Source organism: Anneissia japonica, unplaced genomic scaffold (genome assembly GCF_011630105.1).
Source record: "Anneissia japonica isolate Jap-2015-1 unplaced genomic scaffold, ASM1163010v1 scaffold1005_len2656397_cov198, whole genome shotgun sequence".
Classification (NCBI taxonomy): Eukaryota; Metazoa; Echinodermata; class Crinoidea; order Comatulida; family Comatulidae; genus Anneissia; species Anneissia japonica.
The window spans coordinates 2,384,035-2,408,845 of record NW_022683792.1 but is presented as its reverse complement, the minus strand read 5'-3'; the positions used below and the strand labels follow the sequence as shown (position 1 = coordinate 2,408,845).

Below are 24,811 nucleotides of genomic sequence, written 5' to 3'. Positions count from 1 at the left end.
ATTATTAAATTACATTCATTTTTATTTGTTTTATGATCTCTGAAATTATATTTCTCAGTAGACAAAATATCATCTGAATTCATGTTGCATTAATTACTTTATTATTTAATTATGTAAATATTAATGATAAATGTATTTGATTAATCTATCTTTTATCAGAATTGGTTCCTCTTCCTTTAGTTTCATGTTTGTCCTCCAATTTTCTGAGCACGTCCCTTAAACAAACTAAACCTTATTGAGACTGTTGTCAGGGAGAGCAACCCTAAAACATTGGAATATTGGCAGTTGATGAGGTAAGACTGATCCTGAGGTCATGTGATGAGATTATAGGACCATTAATGGTCTCTGAAAATCAAGTAGAAACAATCTTCTTTTTCTAAGTCCCTATACTTATATTTGGAGTGCATATTCAACACCTGAGTTCATATCTTTCAACAAGTGATACTTTTGTAATAGGACATGGCCTGAAGACCTCTCTGTGAGATACAAATTGGATCTTGTTTCTATATGAAATATAATACAGTAATTAGGGCAAATCAGTTGGTGAGTTACTGGTGTGTGTTGTTAGATAAGCATAATCTAGCTTTTTCATCCTGGTTGCTCAAATGTAGAATTGCAATGCAGGAGAAAAGAGATAGGTAATAAAACTATATTCAGGTTTTGTATTTAATGCTATTCATCTAGATCACAACATTTTTTGTATTTAATTTTTATACCTCCATGTGTATACAAGTATACTGTATTTTATTATACCTGTACTAATGTAAGCTTTCTAATAAAGGATCTTATGGAGAATCTCATTAGGAATGTTAGAGAGTAGAGTTGTTTTAGTTTTTTGAGCAAAGTTTTTCATGATTTGTACCTGGTACCCTTGAAATGGAAATGATAGATAGAGAGTTGTAATGCATGGACTAAATATGAATTGCAGGTAGAGGCATCTCCTGAAAATCGACAAGGTCTTCTTTAAGCAAGCAAAACCTCCTGGGCAAATTCAGATTTTCTTTGTATGTTTTCACTACTTTTCTAATTGTGTCCCTAAAATCAGCTAGCTATGGATATTACTGCAGGCAGGAAAATATAATGAGTTGTTAAGTTGTGTTAAAAAAGCTTATTAATCCATATCTCCCTGAAGTGGCTTCTAATATTAATCCCTCACAAGATTAAGTTTTATCCAGTTCTAGTACTGTACAAGTTAACTAGCCCTGGGGTGTTTAGAAAGAGTAAGAGATAGGGGATTGACTAATGATTGATGCCAAACACAGTACCATTAATGACAACTCTATGCAATTAGTGTTGTTGGGAATGGAGACAGTCTGTTCTGAGGCTATATTAATCAGTCCTTGGCCATAGGTTCTGTGGTATGTGTTACCTAGGTACTACAGTAGCTTTACCAAGATTTCCACTATAAGAACAAAATCAAGATTAAAAATAAAAAATTCTAAGTAGCCCATGTGGCAGTTTTTAATATTTGTAATTTTGCATTTTGTATTTTAAAATTATTTATATATTTTACATATACAAAAATATATAAATAGATATACAGTATAAGTAAGCTATCCAGTAAATTGTAGTAAAGGGTGCAAAGAAAATACAGACTGAAATAGGAATCAACCAGCAAACTGTTTGTGGTTGTATAATGGGACTTACTTTTTTCACCTTAATTATTTTATAGTTTGTTTACCATTGTATTTTGATTCTAATTTTCTGTTTACCCATCAGTAAGCGCATTAGTGATGAGAGAGGTAAGGTAAACAGTTTCCGTCCTTGGAATTGGAAAGAAGGATGACAACGTGAGGGACATAAAAGAAAGACTCGTATACAGTAGTTGCCAGGATACTGTGGGCCTTCATGTGATACTATTTATACTAAAGGTCATTAATATATTCAAATAAAAAAACTCTGAAAATTATGAAAGATTACTGTAGTAGATCTTATCAGTATGGCCACCGAAATGTGTGCACATTGTACTGTTCCACCTTTCTAGGATTGCAACAGTGGGCTGGGTATTTCATGAGAGTTAATGCTAGCCATCAATATATGAGAGAATTTGAGATTTTTTTGAATGGAAAGAATTGAAGTGTTAAAGAAACAAAAAAAAAAACCTCATTTAACCTTGCTTCAATTAGGAGCTATATCACCATGATCTGACTTCTTACAGTACATCAAATTGTTGACCTTTAAGAAGTCAGAAAAGTCCCAAAAAAAGATTAAGGGGAAAATAAATCCTTCTAGTGTACCTTGAAGAACAATTCACCATCCCCCAGGGTGTAGTTTTGTACTTCAATACACTAGCAAGGTTGAATTTTAAACCCAAGCACTACCATTGGTCAGTCAATGTTTATGGATAGTTAAACTTGTATTAGCCACCATTTACTACCACTGCCATATGAACAATGAAGGTTGTTCATATTGGTTTTATTTAAACATAGATCCTATTGTTTAATAATTAATTATTAAATTTTAAGTTTTATTTAAAGATATACAGTAGTCTTTATTCAATGTATTAATAAAAAATTATCAATATAAAAAGAATCATAATTGAAGTTGTTTTCATCATGTCATCAAACATGACCTAGCGTCAGGGGGATGGAGTCATGTTTATTACATGACGAAAGCATGCATAAGTCAGTATTAATCGTGATTGCATTTATGTTGATGAATCTATTCTTTTTTCATACACTATACTCCATTAGTTGAACTGTCGTCAACGGATCTTGATATGTCATCGTCATTTACTTTGCACAGCTTTTTTTTAGTCTAGTTTCTTTAAGAGTCGCTGTTCGCTTACTGTTCAACTAGTTTATTCTCTAGTGGCAGATGAAGCACCGGCCTGTGTGGTCTAAGGCAAGGGTTATACTAACTATAAAATCTGTAAAACCACTCAAATATTCCAATACAAGCATTAAATTCCTCATTTAGAATAATTAAATAGGTTATTAAGTTCTAATAAGACTACACAGATGAAAACAATTTAGTTTTTATTGATAATATACCGACTTTTTAATACGAACATTCATAAGTTGTCTGCTAGTGCCATTCAATTTATATACTCACGCAAAGAATAGGAAGTGCTATTTGCTATGCCTTGTCATTTGGCAAGAAATATATTTTCTCATTTTATTTTTCAATACAAAAAACTAATAATAATTTTCTAATTAGTATTAGTATTTTATTGAATATTATTATGTTTTCTTATCAGAAAGTTGGATCATTTAGAAAAAAATAATCACCTTATGAAATGATTGATTATACGTTTTTATGAACCTTTCATGAACCCTCCATACTAGACTCTGTGTAAATCACAGTGATTGATGAACCAAGGTAATTACAGAATAAGTACTTCAAGTTTATTACTTATTTCATATGCTTGTTTCTTTCCTGGAATCTATTATCATGTTTAATATTTTATATAGATGTGTCTTTACTTTCAGTTTTTTGTTTGTTTCATTTTACATCAGGGAAATGAACACAAATTCCAATTTGAAAAATAGGCTTTTACCAAGAGCGTGTGTCTACTGCCTTATACAGGAGTTTTTGTTTTTGAGTTTAATTTTATGTTCTTCAACATGCAGATGTATTTATTATTGTAGTGTATCTGGATTTTTCATGAAAATTTTCTTTCATAACAATATTCTGTATACTACTACTGTATTATATTACACTAAAAACACTTTAAAAAAAGAGTAACTCTTAAAGTTACCATGTTATGTTGTTGATCTTGAAAAGTACTACAATGTTCTAGAGGGCGTGCTTCAAATGATGGTAAAAGGCGTTCGTGGCAAATGTGTGCTGCGTCTCTATAATGCATGTTCGAGTTTGAACGCAGTTCCAAATGCTATTCGATTTTCAATAGAGCGCCCCCTACCTAGTGGTAGTAGTACCTATCATTTCTCCACCAGATTTACCCTTTTCTGCCATCTTTAATTGCTATATCATGGCATAGTGTCTACGGCTACCGATGGGGGCAGTAGACACAAAAACGTGTCATGTCAACATACATGAATTCAGGATTGGGAGGACAGGCAAAGTGGTAAGAGATGAGGGCAGGGAAGTAGGACAGATTTACAGGAATGTACGTGTTCATTGTGCACAATATGGTTTGCTAATTGTTAGATACAAACTAAAACTTGAAAACTGGAATTTTTATTTGGTTAGTTAAACATGCCTTTCTTATAGTGATTGTTTTATCTTTGTTTTGTTTTGGAGTAGACCTTGTACCATTCTCCTCTTTTTGTCCTTTCTATTTTCTTTTTTTTCTATCTTTTTGGAGGGGGACTAGCTCCCATGATCATTTACCTGTAACCAGGCTCATGTGAAGTGGGGGTTTCCTTACCACAAGTTTAACTCTGAAGTGTTTTTTAATAGAAAACTGCGTTATGATAAAATAACACTACAGTAGTAAACTTCAAAAAGCGGTGTGGCGAACCCCCAAATCCCCCGTGGTTACGGGCCTGATCATCATTTTCGAAAAATATTCATTGTTAGTAACTTCACTAACTTTAAAGCTAGGCAAAATAACATCTGCTCCTCCATCTTCATGTCAGCTACTGAGTGTTATTGTTGCCATCTTTTCTCGCTCTCATTTATTAACTTCAACTTGTGTAGGGATTAGTATAGCTTATAAACCTAAGCCTACTGTCTATCAAACATGACAGTGAAATCATTAACGTCTTAACTAGTATTACTAAGAAAATTGAGAATTCATTAACATAATGTGAGCAAATTTTCCATGAACTTAAACTTTATTTCCCATGGAAACTGGAACTGGACAATAGAAAGGAAACAACTTACTAGTACTGTACTCAACTCGGGTACTAAAGGCTAACTGGTCATTAACACTTGGACGTTTGCTTTCCTACTGATAAACAGAGTACTTGTTTCGTCTGGGGTTAGTTATAGCATGGAGCTATAAAATTATATACTGTACTAATTTTATAACTCTATGGTTATAGTGCTCAGGTATTCTGTTGAATACCTGATGAAAGTGTATTCACTGCTTAAATGTCAATAAATAATGGGATGAACTACATTGAAAGAAATTGTTGCTGAAATGTTGAAACATGGTAGGAGGAATGATAAAATAACTTAGCTTTAAGCACAGATCCTATATAAAAGTCACTCTTTCTGTTGCTTACTTCAATATTACTTCCAGAAAATGTACTCACCATTCTAATGAGTACGGTAGTGTAGAACATCTGTGTAAAGCATAGAGTAAAGGAAGGCTTTTAGAATAATCAGGCAGATGCACTTGCTTCAGAACTTGTTAGCAAATATAACAATAACATGGATTATTCAAAACAATATTTATTGAATGAAGCAGTTTGCAATTTACAATATGCTACCAATATTTTCTCTTATTCTTATGTTACATATTTGTTTACATATTAATTGTACACCAGTTTACGGTGTATTATAGCCTCAGTATCCAGGCCTTAGTTTCTCATTGTAATCAGTAAGACCAGCAAATAAGGCTGACATTCTACAGGCCCATGCCTCATTACACTATAACATATTAACAGACTGGTCTGTCAATATTATCATTAGATTCATAACCATTGGAGCTTGCTGATTCTAAGTGTGAAGAGTAGACAGGGGCCGGCCTGGAGATAATTCAGTACGGGACAGAAGTTTTACCAGATTTCATTACTTTTTAAAATGTTTCAATATACTTAAAATTCAATTATCCATATGGTAAGTTTTCTTTTTGGATTTTTCATGAAGCTAAAGTTGTTTTCTGTTGTTTTAAAATTGTTTTACTTTCCTTGTTGTAACCTTAACTATTATAATAGTGTCTGTTGTGAGACTGCGGTATGTTTAGAAAATACAATGGCTCTAAGTTTTATTACTTTGGTACTCGTAGTTTCCCGGCTATATCATCAGGTTCAATGAGCTTTATTTCAACACATTGTGTTTTGCTACATGTGATGATACAAAATTCAGCGAGAAAAAAATGCAAACATGAATTTGTTGGAGTTGAATTAGTTTCCAGGGGCTCTTGCTTGCTCTTGGGAGTATAGGAGACTGTTGTGGTTACAGGACCCTTGTGTATTTATTGTCAGACTAGTAGGATTATTGAAATTACAAGGGAATACACTTTTTTTTTATTTTTATAAGAACACATTTTATAAGAACACTGAGCCTGAAATTGCTTAAAAATTAAGAACAAAATAAGAACAAATTGAGGCTGAGGTAAACTGTAAAATGAGGTTTTCATTTTTTTTAAATAGAAAAACCCAAAAAATAATGTCTATAGCTCATGTGCAGTAAGTGTGACTACGTAATACTCTCTATAATCAGTAGGTGTACTGTCATTTGGGGCCATTTTTACCGGGCCCTTTTTCTGGAGCTTTTTTTTTCTGGAGCCTTTTTTTTTCTGGGATCTTTTTTCCAGGGCCCACTTTTTCCAGGGCCACTTACCTAATTCCAGTAAAGTAGTATGCTGCTGTACAAAAAGCAATTTTCTGCGTTTGGAATTGTGTTAAATAAGAATAAAATAAGAACATTTTTAGCCTGAATTCGGCCAAAAAATAAGAACACTGAGCCTGGGCAAAATTGTACTGGTTCTTATAAAAAAAAGTAGTTTTATTTGAAATTATGGTAGTTTCCCTGTATATAATCAGCAAGAATGGCTATTTATTAATATTGAGAAAGTAGAGAACTTTTAGCAGCAGACTTGGAGATATAATTTACCAGATATGACGGAAATTTACCAGATTATCCGTTGATTCTAGATAAAAATGTGCTTGTCAACATGTCTCATATAAATAATTTATTTGATTAGATCACTTAAAAGTCAGGATTGGTTTTTTGCTCAATCTGATTGGTAAAGTTGCAAAATATGTCCATATTAGGGCAAGTCCCTTTTTTACCTTTTCTCCCCAGTTTTTAAATATTCAAAAATCTGTATCCATATAACTGTTTTTGTCGAACACTCTCTTTGTGTCTTACAAAAATCGTTTGTAAAACATACAGAGCTTTAAACATAATTTCCTTATTTTTTGTGGGTCTGGATAAAAATTTTAGGTTATGAAATTGTGTTTGATTCTTTAATTTGTAGAGGCCTTATTGCCATGATGTGCTAATAAAAGTTGGCATATTAACTTATTGCTTTGTGAAATAATAGGTATAGTCCCATATTTCAACCTGAGAGTTTTCTCCAACAAAAATGAGAAAATAGTAAATTTTATTACTTAGACTACTAGTAATCTGGGATGGTTTTTTGGGATGGTTTTCTGATGTTGTGTGCCATGTGCGCTCGCATATTATTTCATAATGTTTATCTCCCATTGAGTTCATTCTTTGGGACATGAATTGAATTTGAAACCTGTCATTACAGACAGTGTACCAGTTAGAAACAAGCGCGCTAGCTATATTGCAATGTGCTATCATGTTGTCGCAAATGCAAACAGACATTATTAATACTCTTTGTCGGCCGTGTCTTACGCCATAAATAATTAGCATACGGTGCCAAATTATTTGTAATCGCAGACCTAAAACTTACTAAGATGATTGATTAGTCTCTTACGGTGTAATTCATTCCATATACATTTTTGATGATTATATAATAATTATGTTTGTCATTTTACTGATACCACATTGTCTATTCACACTACATAATTCAAGTTTTAGATTGTATAAAAATAAAGTATTCTGATTATACATAATCAGTAATTTAATTTAACTCAATATTTTAACCTAGGGAGAATACATGTCATAATGATATTGATACAACCAGTGGTTTATTCTTGCAGAAACTTGTTAAAAGGAGGTGGCCTAGAAATTTTATTGATATAAATAACTATTATTAATACAAGCAGAGTGTTTGTAGCTGATACCTCAAAAGTGTCTATATAGGCCCAATACATGACACTTCACACACCTCGGTACTCATTAAGGATTTTGTTTCGTCACTAGTCATGCTCATATGTATGATGAATTAATATACTTGACATTGCTGTTGTAGATAAACATTATTTCTTTAAAATGTTTGCTTGTTTGAAGTGAAAGTAAAAATAATGAATGTAGGTTGAATTCCTCACTTCTGTCTGTTAATGATGATGTTTGTTTTCCCACATTTAAAACATAATATTATAAATTATATCAGATTTGATTTTTTCACATAAAGATTGTAATATTCATACTATATTTTAAAAATATAGTTTTTACTACTACTATTACTAGGGTAGGTCATTATTTACATTTTATTTTTTTATTCTGTTTCATTTTAATAATTATTTATTTAGTATGATGAAAACATTCTGTTAAAATTAAAATGGAAAAAAAAATTATGAATGTTACTAAACCAGAGAGAGAGGCATGATAAATGGTATATTTCATTTTACATTATTTTTGTTGTCATTATCTCATCAATGTGACCCCTTACTTGTCCCTGAAGCTCAGGTAATATCCAGGGACTTCTTCATTATGAGGCTTAAGAAGTAAAGATATTTTTCTAATTGTGAAAAAAATCTATTAGGGTATCAGCAAAGGACCCTGGGATTGGAAAGTAGGGCACCAAGTTTTAACACCACTCACTATGCATTTGAGATGGAACACAAGTATTGGATGTGCCTGCAACAAGATAAAGAAAGAATAAATTTTAAATAATTCATCAAGCCACTGGTGGTTTAACCCTGCTGTGGTGCAATTTTTTCTTTCATTTATGTATTTGTTGCTGTTTTTTCCCCCTCATTTTAGATGATTAGTTTCTTTTTTCCCCCCTTTTCCTATTTTTTCCCTTGTAAAATGCATGTTGTATAATATTTTTCAAACTAGAAAAAAAAATTATAATCAAATGTTTTTTTGATGATGCTTTGCAAAATCTAAAATGATAACTGATATGTTAGTCTGCAAATATATGTAGGTTTGTGAAATAAGAACTCAAAACATGACAAATCACTTCATTTCATCAACTAGGACCAAATATGGTATTAATCCTGAAACTGACTTCTTAGTTAAATTGTCAGTTTATAAAACTAGTTTAAATGTTTTAGATACTTCCCTCAATATTTAAATGAGCAGGACCAAATGTTTCAATCATATCTGTAATTTTCATTTCCTGTTATTTCTGCAAATATTTTGTATCAGTTTCGGGTAATGAGTAGCACCGGGCTGGCTATGTATAACTAGTTCATGCGTATGCGTGTCAATGTGGGCGTGCTGATTGCACATGTGCACGATTCTGCTGAAATATTTCATTAGAGAAGATGGGAATTGAATGGTTTCTGATTGCATTGGAGATGTTGAGCGATTCTAATGTTGAAATGCCGCCAATTACACTTTCTCACATTAATAGATTAACTTGTTTGCTTAGTTAATAGTCTGTCGATGGGATTCAAATTTTTTCTTAGTAAGTTGTTTACATACAAATGATGATGAATTGAAACACCTGTATTTGAGGATGTCTAACTCAACATGTTAATGGAGTGGAGCTGCAACTCTGTGTTTACAAGTTTTCACCTTCCAATCAAGGATAATAAATTTAATCAATTTCAATTTAATTTAAAATATTTTTCAACTTATTATTTTCATTTGTGGCCACTACGTACATTTATGTTATTCTCTGATAACCCATATAGCAGAAAAGGCTTAAAGATGAATTGACTACAATTAAATTTAATATTTTGATTGCTTTATATGTTTAAGAACATTATCTTTCAATTCAAAAAGTTTTTCTCATTGATAATGTAAGATAATGAACATCACCCTAGAATCATAATGTAGTTAAAATGCCTAAAATTAAACATCAAATCAAATGAAATCTACAAATATTTATTACAATGTTTTACAAATTCCTTATAGATTTTCTTGAATGCAGGCCTACACATTTTTTTTATAAGAACACTGAGGCTGAGATTGCAAAAAAAAAATAAGAACAAAATATTACAAATTGAGGATAAGGTTAAAATGTCAAATGAAAGCTATAGTAGTAGGTGTGACTACGATACTGTACAGATACACTGGTTTGTACAATAATTTTCTACCTTTCAAAAAAAATAATATTTTGAATTCGAAATTGGCCAAAAAATAAGAACACTGAGCCTGGGCAAAATTGTACTGGTAATTTATGAGTTACATTTTGCTTGGATCGAATGAAATAAAAACCCTTATTATAACAGACCGGTCATTGAAGTTGATGTTATCAAGCATAATATATTATAAGTTTGTTCATGCGTTAGGTTCGTATCTCACAAAAATCTGGTAACCATGTATTATGAGATGCAATGTAAAAGACTATCACATACTGTCAAAAGGAATTCCATACAAAGGCTACTGTACTATATGGTTATGGGAAGGAGTGGGCACTACTAGGCCTTTTGTGATAACAAAAACAGCTAGTCCAACTGGGGAATGGGGTCAGAGTTCAAATATATTATTATCAGGATACTCTGCCTTTCACAGATATGTTTGGTATTATGTAAAAAATTACCCAATAATTTTATTCAATAATTCATTCAGTATTTTTTAAATATAATTTTTATGACTGTATACTTTATTTTTTATAATTTTTGTCAAATATCAAATAATATATGACCAGATATTTGGTATCCAAGGAATTGAAATGGACAAAAAACAGTAAAACTATTTAACTATTAGCTAACAATAAAAATAAATTTAAAAATGATTATCTTTTGCAGTGCAATTTTGCTAAACTGTAGAATTATTAATCACGGTAAAGCACAACATAATCACAAGAAAATTTGGAAAAAACATTTATAGTAAAAAGACTTTAAACACTATAAACTTAATCCAATGAGGATACTTAAAACTTATTTTAATGGAACTTTGCAGAGTATCAATCAATTAGCAACAATTTCCAAGGGATGAGACTTAGTGGAAAGGACCATTGTGATCACTCAAGCAGATGATATCGTAATTCAGGAAGGGGATATCCACCACCTGATATTGTGGCAGTCTCTTTTTCATAGTATACAGCCAATCTAAATACCATACATTCACAATAACAAACAAACCTACCTGTAGACAATATTATAATTCATAATGGCAGTATACAGGTAGTCAACTGTGCTTTATATTGTCGAAGGTCTATTTAATTGTGTTAATGTATTAGTCATCTACTACCAGTATTACACCAGTGCAAACAAACAGTTGTTTCTTTAACTCTAACCATTTAAGCTTTCTACCATATGGTAAAGCAATTGCATTGGGTTGGCGATTCATGTGCCTTCATATTTTATTCTCGCATAATTGGTTTTAGATATTGTTAACGCAATGATTCCGGCGGCTACTCTTAGTTTATTTAGCTTGAGAGAGCTATTTCATGAGGACTAGGTTTTTGATATATATTATGCAACTTTATTAAAATATCATTCAGTGACAGGTAGGAAATATTTTTTATTAGCATGATTTAGATATTGGTTTTTTTTTAAAGGATATTACTGTATTTAAAATTAAAACTGTTTTAGATATTGTTAAAGCAATAATTCCAGGTTACTTACTTTATTTAGCTTGAGAGGGCTAGTTTATGAGGACTAGGTTATTGATATATTTTGCGACTTCACTGAAATTTTGTTCAGTGACAGGTAGGAAGTATTTTATAACATAATGTAGATGTTGGGTTTTTTTTAGGGGATATTACTGTATTTAGAATGAAAACTGTTTTAGATAAATTGTTAATGCAATGATTCCGGGTACAATTAGTTTATTTAGCTTGAGAGAGCTCCTTAAATGAGGACTAGGTTTTTGATATATTATGTGACTTCATAAATATTCAGTGACAGGTAGGAAATATTTTATAGCATGATGTAGATGTTGGTTTTTTAATGGGATATTATTACTGTATCTAAAATGAAAAATGTGTTAGGTATTTCAATAATGTAATGATTCTGTACACTTAGTTTATTTAGCTTGAGATAGCTACAAGTACTTCATGAGGACTAGGTTTTTGATATATTTATGTGAATGCATTGAAATATTGTTCAGTGACAGGTAGGAAGTATTTTATATTAGCTTGATGTAGATGTTGGATTTTGAATGAAAATATGAAAAAATGGGGAAATCCAAGGGAGAATACAAGATAACTGTCACAGCATTATTGGTAGAGTACGGTATGCAGTATATGGTTTTTAATTTTGTTTTTCATATTCTTCCAAAAAACGTCTCTGTACCAACAAATGGGAAAGATAGGTGTGTCAACATTACAGTGATCACATTGTACTGGCAATAATGACACATTCTTTTCAGTCTCCATTGTGTTGAGAACTCTGGGACAAATGGCTTAATGTACGTTGTAATGTAATGGCTATGCAATGAGCTGTAGTTGGGTCGTTAAGATGTTTTCCTTTCAATCCCAGAAAAACAGTAAGGGAAGGACGTGGTGAAGCTTGGATCTTCCATTGGGAAGCTCAAGTGTCGACAAGTTAGACAAGACGCTGATATTTCAAAAGTAAAGTGACGTACTTAATAGTAATAGGGCCTATTCTATCTTTTGTATAAACCTAAAACCTTACCCCTTGATACATACTGTAGATTGATGAGGTGGGGTCCTAGGTCGTACTAGAGTACTACTGGGTTATTTTTTGAGTTGTTTTTGTTTTGAATCATTGTTGTCGAAAGCCCATGATTGCTCATGGTGCAGCAGTTTGCACTCTGGTTATTGAACTTGTGGTCTGGATTTCAAACCACACATGACCAGTCTTGGCTAGACATGAAGATAACCCAGTGTTGATGGGCTGCTGTAATGTGGTTCACTGTGTGCTATGTTTCAGTCTTATGTGCAAGTATTTCATTACTTATGATTCATTGCTGCGAAGCAGCCAATTCATATTCTTGACAGCAATTTGACCTCTGAAAGGTCATTGTTTGTCAAAAAACAACGGCCTAAGACGACTGAAAAGCGGAGTTTCCTTCTTTCGTTCTGCCGGGTAAAATCAATTACTTTAGGCGATGTTTGTAGACTAACTAACTCGTACCAACGTCCGCATGTCGCGCTAGCCTTATCCTACTATAGGCCTAGACTAGCTAGGATGGTATAGGCCTAGCCTTGAAGGGACGAAGGTCCCAATGAAAAACAACGTCGCTCTTTGATAGCTAACATTGTCTATTTAACATCACACTAATTCATTATTAGACCTATAGTTGTTTTTTGAATTGTACTCCACAAATCTCAGCCGATACCTCGCACAGATCGTTAACGTCTTGTATCTATTGTCGTGACGTCATGGCTCGCTGGCTCACACTTGTGATGTCTCGGACTTGTGATCAAATAACACGCTGGCTCGCACTTTGGCAACACTCTTTGGCAGTCAACTCGCCCCTAGAAAACCCACTTGGTAATCAACTATATTTTCCACATACATAGACATTTTTGAAACTTTATTTAAAAAAACCTAAACCATAATTCACCACACTCTATAGACACTTTTTGACAAAAATGAAAAATTACGACTTTGTTACCCAATGAGAAGTGTTCTAATATAGACAATGGGTCGTGTCTCATATTATTTGTTGTATTTTTATTATTCATTATTTTCACTTGACTCGCATAAATAATTTGTTCGAAGAACATTTATATGCAGTTGTACTTCGCAGCACTTCACTTGCAATTTGCAATTTCTAATTGTTAAAAGTATTCCTCTCCCTAGAAGTGGTTTCTGGGCCTTGTTTGGAGTAAATAAAAAAAATCTTAAAAAATAAAACTAAGAAATTGAATTGACAATAAAAGTGGAATAAAAGAATTGTGCACACACCAAATCAAACTGTAAACAAAACCATAAATGACAATTGAGCAGAAAACAAAAGACTAAACCGCTGAACCAACTCAGGTCAAAAGTTTTCCAAAAAATTCATTTTCGTCTTGCATGTTTGATAAAAAAACTGTCTTTGTCGTGGTTTCTTTTTCTCTTATGAATGCTGCTTAAGCCTCTAGATTAGGTTGCGATGAGCACAATAGCGGCATGATTGCATGAGGGAAGTGCTTCGATTGGTCAGGTATTTAAAACAGATTTATCCTAAATCAAGTGATCCATCGATGGCTCAGTGCCTTTGATAAACACCTACCATTGACTGTACCTTCACAGTGATATCCTGTTATTGCCTGCATCTTTGGATATATAGATTATATTGACATACCTTTATTTGATAAGTTTTTCAAACAGACCTAAAAATTAGCTGTAATGTATGTTTATTTGTGGCTGCCATTCAGAGCTGGTTTATGAATGATGCTATTGTGGATTTTATTATGAATTCAAGTAAGTTTTTTTTTTATCTTTATTTTTATGTACCTGATTTCTTTGACAATAGAATTGTAAGTGAAAAATTAAATTCTGTGATATAAAAAAAAATAGAATATAAAGTTTTTTATAAAATCCATAGAATTTTGATGCACGCTGAATAGCTACAGTATGTATTTTATTTGTCTCAGAGTTCTTAATTATGATTAAATTGATGTCAAAATGTAACTAAATTTAGTTTATGTTATTGGTGTTTGTTAACAGATGATTGGTTAATTTGGTAATAATGTGCCTCAGTTTGCCCATTGCATCTATCCAACATGATGAGTTGTAAAAATTTAACATTATTATTATTGTTGGTTATTTGTCACGCTCTGAAGTGTGCTGATGATTAACATGGTACTGAACTGTGTACAACATGGTTACCCACTTATAATATTGTAATACACAAATGTGAGAATACAAACCACATGCAAACACTTCATGAAAAGAAACCAGTAACAAATAATAATAATTATAATAATAATAATAATAACTAAATAATAATTTTTTTTTACATCTCCCTGATTAAACTGTGTACATTTAATTGAAATAAACAGTGCTATAACATAGATCCCGGTTGGTTTTGGGTAGCTGGTAGGCCTTTACGACATATAAGGGGCATGTTTATTTCGGACAAAAAATGGCTTTTACGAAGAACAAAAAAAAAAAAAAAAAACATTTTTTTTATCGCACTTTTAGCTTAGAAAACACACAAATACTTGTGGCGTAAATAAAACAAGATGAGATTTAAACTTTCAGACTTTTAAAAATCCTCTGAAATTACCATTGGAGCAATCTGATAGTATGCATACGGTGGCCGATTCAAGGGGGGGGGGGGAAGGTGCCATTTGGCCTGGCCCCTTTAAATAAAAAAAATGGAAGAAAAAAGAAAGTTATATTCAAATTTAGAATCAAAAGTGCCATTTCTGGCCATCTAGAGGTAACATAATCATAAATAACCATGGTGGGGCTAAGGTGGGTGAACCCCCTTATCTGTGAAAGACCCTCTCTGGACCCCCTCTATTTCGAATTCCTGGATCCGCCACTGGTGTAGTTATGTATTTTACCATTGAAATTTGCACAAAGATTACAATTTTTGGAACATAATAATAAGTTGATTAAATGTTGAAGCTATTCAATTAGAATTCTATACCACAGATTTCCATAAACAGTAGCATCTATGTTTGCCTTTATTGGAAATTGGAATCAATTGGTAATTTTCTGTCCTTTTAAACTGTTTCGAGGGAGAACAAACATGATTAATCTATGTGAAAAATAAGATATTTTCAAAAAAAGAAATATTTTTGAAAAGAAAGTTATGCATTATGGTAGAGGCAATAATCTAATGATTTTTTTAGTGGGACCTTATCAAGTAATAAATGATTTTAATTTTGCCTTCCTTCCGATAATTTACACATTCAGTTAACTACTTAAATGATGATTGATATTTTAGTTAAAAATTATCTCTGATATAGTCAGTTCATTAGTAGTTTAAACATTTACTTTTCGTTTCATATTTGTTCTGCCCAACAATATAGAATGACTATTAGCACCTTGATTTATTAAGTAAAATTTTTTATTTTACAATTAAGAGATAATAATAATAATAAAACAGAACTTACGGTATAATGCACCATCTATCTAGCGTGCTATAACGAGGCACAGTGACTCTTGACAAAAAGAAAAAGATCATATTATAATAATAATTATGATTACCGTAAATGCTCGAACAAGCACTGTGGCGCTTATACAATTTTTGGAGGCTTCAGTGCAGTGCTTATCGATAGCGGCACAAAAAAAAAAAAAAAAATATTGGCTTGGTGCATTCCATGCCCTTTCCCATGTTACCTATCTCACATATTCCCGTACTTCAGTAGGCCACGTCATCGTAAATAAACGTTTATAAAGAAATGCTTGTGTCGTATTTAAAATCCTATTTCTTAAAGTGTTTCATTGCACACAGGTCCATAATATACTCTCTTTCAAGCGCCGCGGCGCTTATTCAAGAGAGGCGGTTATTTCGAGAGCGGCGCTTATTTTTTACCAAGCATTTTACGGTATTCATTTTTTTTTCACAGTGGTGGAACCAGTAGGGAATGGGAGGCCAGGGTACCCCTGTTATGGTATATATAAACATGTGTATGCAAGGGTCACCTGTGATCTTTATTTTTAATTTATTTAATAAAAAACTTATTTTATTTCATTTAACATTATACACAAATAAATATTGAAGGGATAACTTTATTTAGTGTAGTGTTATGATGCTTGACTTTTAGTGTCATGGTCATGGTGTCAAATCCCGCCTTAAATTTTTTCCACTGAAAACAACTACATATCATAAGCCTCCTAAATTGTGCTTTTTATTGAGATTTTTATTGTGAATAGCTTTCATCCAGTATAAGTGGTGAGTCATTCACTGTTGACTGACAATCATTAAAAAATAATCAGTGTTCTTGCTAGCTATAATTTAGCATCACACTCTTTACCAAAATTATTTTATTTTGGGAATACTCAACTAAAATGGAATTGATTTTCATTTCTATTGTTAAACTATTAATATAGTGTTTCAGGGCTAGAAATTAGCGGTCGCCCGGTCGCTAGTGGCGACCTTTTTTGGCGTCGGGCGATAACAAATGTTTTGGGTATCGCCCCGTTTGGCGACCCTTACTATTTTGGACTGGTGAAAAATTAACCAACTACTTTTAGCCATTTTGGCGAAGGCTTAAAATCATTTAAAAGTTTCATATACTTGCTAAAATACATCATTTTTTTTTCCGTCCAGTCTCTATTTTTCGCCAATCCATCATAGCCATGCGAAGTTTATTTGTGTTGTTGTATTGGTAGTCTAGTTGCAAACGTCATTGTGTGCTTCGAATTTTGTTATTCGTTATTTTAACGCGGTGAATGAAGGGCAGTGGCTGTATGACGACGACTATATGAAGGTGAATCACCTCATGTATGACGATTACACAAAGGAACTACTGTATATTCACGACAGCTGGCTAGCTGGAAGTACCCTTTGGGCGCAAACTAGCCACAAAGTATACCTAAAGGCAGCCGACCGTCGGGTACATAACGACTTCTGAGCTTGTTTATCCAATGGAGGACTACCGTATGCTTAGGCCTAGGATCAAGGTCTATGCATGCGATGGTGGTAGAAATGTTAATGATTTTGTGTTCTCGCCTGATATGTAAAATACATTTAAGTAATGCGTGTAATATTTTAAGAATGCACCACGTTGGTTGCTCTGTTACACGGTGGTACTAGAGCAGAGTGACGGCAGTAGGCACCTAGGCCTAGTAGTAGTAGCGGTTTAATCTGCCAAGGCTAGGCATAGCCTACTACTAGACCTAGGCTACAGTAGGTCCAGATCGTAAGTCCTTGATCATTGCAGTGAAAAATTTGGGCCTATTTCCAGACGATCAGACCCAAGCCAATTTTGTTCTTGTTCCTTGTTGGAACTTTATGTCCTGATACATAATTATACTGAAAATGCATAAAATACAGGTTTTCTGGAGACACTATTGTTCCACTAACTCCCAAAAGTAGGCTTTTCTCAGTGCTCCACGATCTCCCCCCACCCCGCTGATATCGTTCTAAACTAAAAGGAGAATACTTTATGCCTAGGCCTTTGTAATTTTTTCAACTTTTGTGTTAATAGAAAACTTTTGAATTACTGTACCTCGTTGGTATGCCAAAAATAATAATTTGCCTATCAAATAATGTTATTTTGGTTGCCAATCTCTATGTGGTCTAAAATCACATTTTTAAAACTCTTGTGTCGATCGTGAATAGTCATACAATGGATTTTTTCTCGGACTAATGATTTTGGCTAAAGACAGATTCAATTGCCAAATTGGCTAAAAACAATTATTACACCAATGTCATCTTGCTGGTTTTATTGATTTTGTATTTTTTGTAAAATTATATTTCGGATTTATATTTACCGCAAAAAAAATAGGACCAGTATAACCTTGGAAGGGCCAGTATCATTTTTTCCTTACTGGCCCTGCTGGCCACTATGGTTTTGAGGTTAATTTCCAGCCCTGGTGTTTACGTATAATAATTGCAGTCACAATCATTTGCAGTCAACAATAGATTCAGATTCCTTCAGATTTACTTATACTGTAGTTATCTAATAGGTCTTGATCTCATTTTGCCACATCTTTGAAAAAAAAATATCAAATATAATTACAAATCTGAGATAGAATATATCCTTTACAACCATTCAACAGTTTTGCAATTCAGACTGTAAATCCATAGGAAAAATTGCGACATGAGGTAACACAGGCTACCCACTTAATAACAAAAAAGAATTCCCCTTCTTCTTATGAGTAACTGTTTACAAAATAAAGGCTAATGTTCTGTTCATACTATCAATAGTTTGGTAACAATTATCTGATTTGCAGGGTCCCAAGTCACCAAAAACTCCCGGAAATTGGAACGGCCTCCTGTACTTCCGCAAGCAAGCAAGCAAAAATCTCCCGGAAATTAACCCATCTCCACAAATTCATAACTTTGCATATTTTCACCTACTACTTTATTATCAGTTTTCTCACGAAAGCAGTGCCGATGGGTATTACTATGTGCAACAAAATAAAATGAATTGTGTTAAGAAATCTCATTAACCAGTTAGTGGCGGATTCAAGGGAGGATGCCAGCCCGGGCCCCCTAAATATTTCAAAATTATATTTTTAAAAAGGGGGTAGAATAGAAAAATTCAAATTTAAGTCAGAGAGGACAATTTCCGGCCATCCAAAGGGGCCATAATCATAATTTTTTTTACATCAGCTCCATTTGTGGTGGGGTTTAGGTGGCCTAGACCCTCCATCTGTGAAAGTCCCTCCCACCTCCTACCCTTCGACCCGCCACTGTAGATTTCCCGGAAATGACTTCTTCCAATTTGGGACCCCTAGATTTGTTCATGATGATGTGATTTCATACCCATATATTGGTGAATCACAGGTAAATACCACAGAAAAGACAGAGTTTGAACAAATAATGCACACAATGTGAGTGTGTGTGGTGCTGGGGAGAATGTTTTCAGCTTTTAAACAGAATGTTGTCAGTTGTCAGTCTGAAGCCTACAGTACATTATTTCCATCTGATATTTGGGAAAATCCAATTAATAGATCTGACACACCAAAGGTACATTTTCCTATGATGTTTGGCAAAGTCCGATTAGGGATGAGATACTCTACTTTGTCCTCCTTCACCAATGGAGGTTTTTTTTAATGTCTCCATGCTTCACCCAAAAATGTGAATGAGTACTGTATTCTGGTAAGATGTGTGTGATTTGGATCGATATTGGTGTGATGATGTAATTACATGCATGAATAGGAATATTTAAGCTCTGTTCACATTATCAAGTTTCAGGTGATTTTCCCACATAAAGATGATATGACATTACTCTATCATGTTCATATGCAAGAAAATCACAGATTTTTGTCACATAAAACTTTACTATAATAGTGTAAACAAAGTGAGTGGAAGAGTTACCACATTGTATATGATTGATTTTGAGTTTAGTGATCTTTATTAAAGAAAATTGTATGATCACCATCATTATGCAATTAAGCAGAGAAAATGTTTTGAAAGATAAAATCTCTGCCACACATTTCTCAGAATTTCATTTTTAAATCAATTAGTTGATTAATTATGATAATGATCAATTAAAAATAAAATTAGAATATTAATGATCAATGTGTATAATCAGAACAAATTTTCTAATAGATTGGGATTTAGTAGCTTATCTTTTTCTTAATATTTTCCATAGTCCTTGAAAGTGATCTGAGCAGTATCAAAACAATTAATTTTTTTTCCTGTTTTTTAAGATGAACTTGGAAAAAACATGAAAGCAACCAGAAAAATGAAGTCACTAGCAGAAACAGATTCTCAGGGTAAGCAATTAAGCTTAATTTCTTTTCTAATTGTCAGTTAATTCTCTTTGTACATGTTGCTTGATCAACGTGCTAGATAACAACAATTTCAAGGGTATCAATATGAAATACTGAACAGATACTTTTCTCACAGAAGTCTTAAATTATTAAAAATCCAGAAATATATATTTTCTTTATAATAATATATTTATTAGAAATTAATTAATTCTGTCTATTGTATATTAAAGTAAAAATGGAACCATGGTTTAGTTTTGAAAGTAAACAGTTCATCTCGATATATCTTCTATCTCAGAATTTGTTGTGTTAGGCCTATAATTTTTCATTTTCACTTACATACAATGTTTTAATAGTTGTTTTTATCATTTTAGTTTTCTTGCTATTTCTTAGTTTAAGGGCTTTAATTGGAAGCAATGTTTCACACTAATTGTGTTACCCTCATTAAGGATAATCTTATGTATAACCACAGATGGTATATTACATATAAGAAGAATAATGTTGTGGTTCGCCAAATAAAAATATAATTGATCATATTAGTTATACCCGGACATTGGAGTGAATACCGTAATGTTGTTTTATTCTATTTAGGCTCAAAAACGTGCTCCATTAGTATTTTGCAGATTGTAAACATGACTCATACATTTTCACCAAGATTTAAATAATGGTATTGTAACAAATATTGTTTTTTTACTTCCCATTGGTTTTTTTTAATACAAGTTTAGTAAAAAAAATTTCGAATGCATTTAAAAATTCATTCTTATGTTGATTTGGTTGAATAGAAACATAAATCAAAATCCACTCAAAATCATGCTTATAAAGTACAGGTTATCTGTTTTCACGTTTGGCACCACCGTTGCCTGAGAATTAGCAACATTTGATTCTTGTACTATTAATGTATGTCAAAGAACAGCAATTCATTAACATGTCTAGTGATATAATTCAACAATTCTCTGGCCACTTCTCAACCCAGTGAGTGAGTGGGTGAAGGCTGAATGACATTTCACTTCGGTTGTTCATGCCTGAAAACGGACAACATTTAGAGAGAATTTAAATATTTCTCTTTGAGGAATCAGATCCTTCTTTATAAATTGAAAAAGAAATGCATATTCAAGTTTTGCTTTGTATTATTAGTTTTATGCACTGAAATTAATAATTGACAGATGTATATTGGCTTATTAAATTAAATACAAACTTTGTAGTATTTCTTCAAACACAAGCTATTAGTACTGTGTTATTTTCATTATTATTATTTTAGTATTGTTTGCTGTCATCGTGATTATTGCCTTGGAAGTTACTATCTGACTCTCATGTTATAATGTAATAGACAAAAGTTACCTTTAAAAGTCAATGGCTTTATTTCCTTTCAGTAGCTTTTGGTACCTTCCCTTCATTTTAGCACCTTGAGCACTACTGCAGTGGACTTGTGCACTTTGTAAAGCTTATTGTTATAATTATTATTATTATTATTATTATTATTATTATTATTATTATTATTCATCAGCTGTCAAGTGACCTATCACCATCTACAACAGCCTCTTGTGACATGATTATACTAACACCAAAGGTCACGTGACAACGAGTGACCTGCCACTTGATCATGATTATTTTTATTATTATTGATATTGTATTATGGAATTTTTATTAGATATTTGTGTGATGTAGACGCCTGATCATATAATAATTATCACATAATAATAATTTGAGTGGAAGGAGATAAAATAAAAATTGTGTTCAATAGAATCAGATAATCCTAGGTTTAATCCTCACAATTACTAGGATTTTTCTCTGATTAAAAACAGCTTTACCCCTTAAGCCTCAGGATGAGAATTAGTTAAGAGAATTATCAAAGCTAGAAACACAAGGTAGAGTTTTCCACAGAAAAAAAGTGTTTCACCGAAATGCATGGTGGGAATTCAAACGATGGGGCACTGCGTATGGCTGGATCTAAGGGCCTGTTTCTACTGGAAAGAAATAATTAATTAAAAATCGCTTTTTCAAAAAATCGCTTTTATTCTCGCAGTAGAAACGGGACCAGTTTGAAAAAAGCGATTAAAAAAAATTGATTAAAAACACGCAATGTATAGCGTGTTTGAACGGCAAATAACCAATTTTGGCTGTGCACCTTTTAGCTGCAACACAAAAAAAGCGATTATCAGGTGAAATGTGACCTCCAGGTCAATCACTGCAAAGACTAGATCGTATTAGGCCCGAACTTTCAAAACAAATTTGTCCTTTTGTTTATGTCCTAGGCCTACAAGCTAAAAATGTCAACAAACATGAGGAGTGACGAATTCGTTTTTTAATTACTTTGTGGGGGGAGGGGGATATTGGGCCTAGGACTCTTGGCTCTTTTGGGCCTACCGTTGTCCTCGTTTGGTCGTCGTTCATAATTGTGCTGATGAGCACAGCCGAAAACATTTGCTTTCTCGCCCCACATCGTATCTTACTCCTCGTCATCATGACAGGAATGAGAAAGATACTATCCTATACAGTTAGGAAACAACGTGTTTTATAAACAAAATGGTGACGTAATTTGTGTCACGAAAACCGATTTTCGAAAAATCAAAAATGCAGTTGCAACGCCAGCAGGCTGTCTGGTACTCATTAAAAAAACCGTTTTAAAAAATCGATTATTTTGTGTTTATCAGTAGAAACACACCCTAAAAAACTTCTGTCAAATTCTACATCACAATGAATACCCGGGTGAATATATACCCTTCTAAAGGCCCATTTGGTGGAGGTAGGCATTGTTGCCACCCATAAAATACAATCAAGTAGGCATAAATAAATCAAAAGAATAAAATAACAGACACAAAAGTGTAGAATTGTATGATCAGACTGTGATTACTGATAAAGTTTCTATCATTAGCGGATATTAGCGGAAAGAAAAGGGCGCCGTGTACGTCTGGATTTACTTAGCAACAGAAGGGCGCCCAGTACGTCTAGATATGAACTGGATAAACATGTGTAAATTGCTATATTGAAAACTGAAGGACGCCGCTTTACGACTGGATTTGTGTGAAAGGTGTGACGTATATCCGCCTCACTTTTGCTATGCGATTGCTCCATCTTGTATTTCTAGTATCTTTGGAATTATCGTTAATTTCAATGGATTCAATATAACTATTCCCTTGGTGATAAGGATGCTCATTGCTTAATCCAAAGGTCCTGAGGGATAAAATGCTGTAAAATGTACTTGATCAAAAACATCTTTACCCAAGTTTCATACAGTGCCTAGTTTATATAGCAATGGTGATTTATTTGCATATGTGTGGATTTACTTTTCCATTGATAAGAATGAAAACAGAACTATCAATTACATGTCCAGATGTGATTTACTTTTGGAATTTATAAACACTGTGTGTTTAACAGCCTAGGAACAAAATAAAGCAAATGTTTACCTAAAGTAGAAAAGGCTTACTGCCCCATAATTCTTTGATTTCCTGCTTTAGAAAATGGATGTCAATGTTTGCCTCAGTATTCTGACAGTATGTGTTTATTTAATCTCCAATTTGGAAAAGGAACATATAGCAAGAAATGAAAAAGGTTTTCTTCGCACTGACAGGGTGCTCATACTTAATTTATATTACAAATACTTTTAAATTATTATGGGGGCTATGCCTACATCGAAACGCAGCAAACTGAAATCCTGAAAAATATGATATAGCATGTGCAGTAAGTAGGTAGGCTGGTTATATCATAAATCTAGGCCTAGCATAATGGTTACAGGAAAACTTGCATTGTTTTTATACAATTGACATTACCGATGGCAATGCCAGAGTAAATATTCCATTCATACAGGAAGGTGTTATATTATGGCAATATTACTGCAATATTTGTTTCATATAAAAAAGTGCATGCTTGCATCATTACCGCAATATCGATAGCCCATCTGTCTGAATTGGCTTTATTAGTAAAATTCATCATCATACTCTATCTGGCTGTGCAGTGCTCTTTCATCAAAACCAGGGTCATTTTTGCAGTTCATTTCAACAATTTTCAGGCATCTTTACTTGTTTTACATTGCAAAGCATGGGGACTAACCCCTTTAAAAATATGTGGGAAGGGCCCCATGATCTGTTCCCATGTTTATTGGTACCCTTTATTACAGTATATTACAGTATTATTGGCTAAAGGAAATGATTTTAATATTGGAAGATAAAGAATTTTAAAGTAACTGCAACTTTATTATGGGTCATTCAGTCTTGTACCCGATTCACACGTGAAGTTAAATTTAACAAAAATTAACAAATTGTAACCGAGCGATCTCCCGAGTTATTCCTACCGAGATAAAAAGCATTCACACGCGTCTGTAAGGTAATGCCAAGGTTGTGTAAAATTTATTCAGTGTTTATTCAATGAACCATTTTTTCCCCTACTGCGATATAGGTCTAGCCTAGGCCTAGTTGAGAACCCCTTTCACAGATGGACATGGACCTATTCCATGGATGAACTCACTATCACAGTAAACATTTGAAGCAATCAATACCCTTAAAATGGATATGAAACCATTTTCTAAAATCCAATGAATGAAGGTTTTGGAATCCTTGGGTAGTCAATAAACCAGTCACAAAATACTAACCTTCAACAATTTGTTGAATTTGAGAAATTAATAAAAACATTTGTAAAGTAATTTCTCCGTAAAATGGCCGATATGTCGATACGCCATCTTTGTTTTC

General features: G+C 33.0%; 1 protein-coding gene across 2 annotated transcripts in view; it reads left to right on the top strand.

Annotated features, from left to right (window-relative positions):
* The window catches only part of LOC117102499, a 76,963-nt gene that overhangs the window by 31,288 nt on the left and 20,864 nt on the right, over positions 1-24,811 (top strand). For both annotated transcript variants that reach the window (XM_033242801.1, XM_033242795.1), the window contains exon 4: positions 20,070-20,135. In XM_033242801.1, coding sequence (XP_033098692.1) covers positions 20,070-20,135 — 66 coding nt within the window. The remainder of the gene's footprint in view (positions 1-20,069; positions 20,136-24,811) is intronic.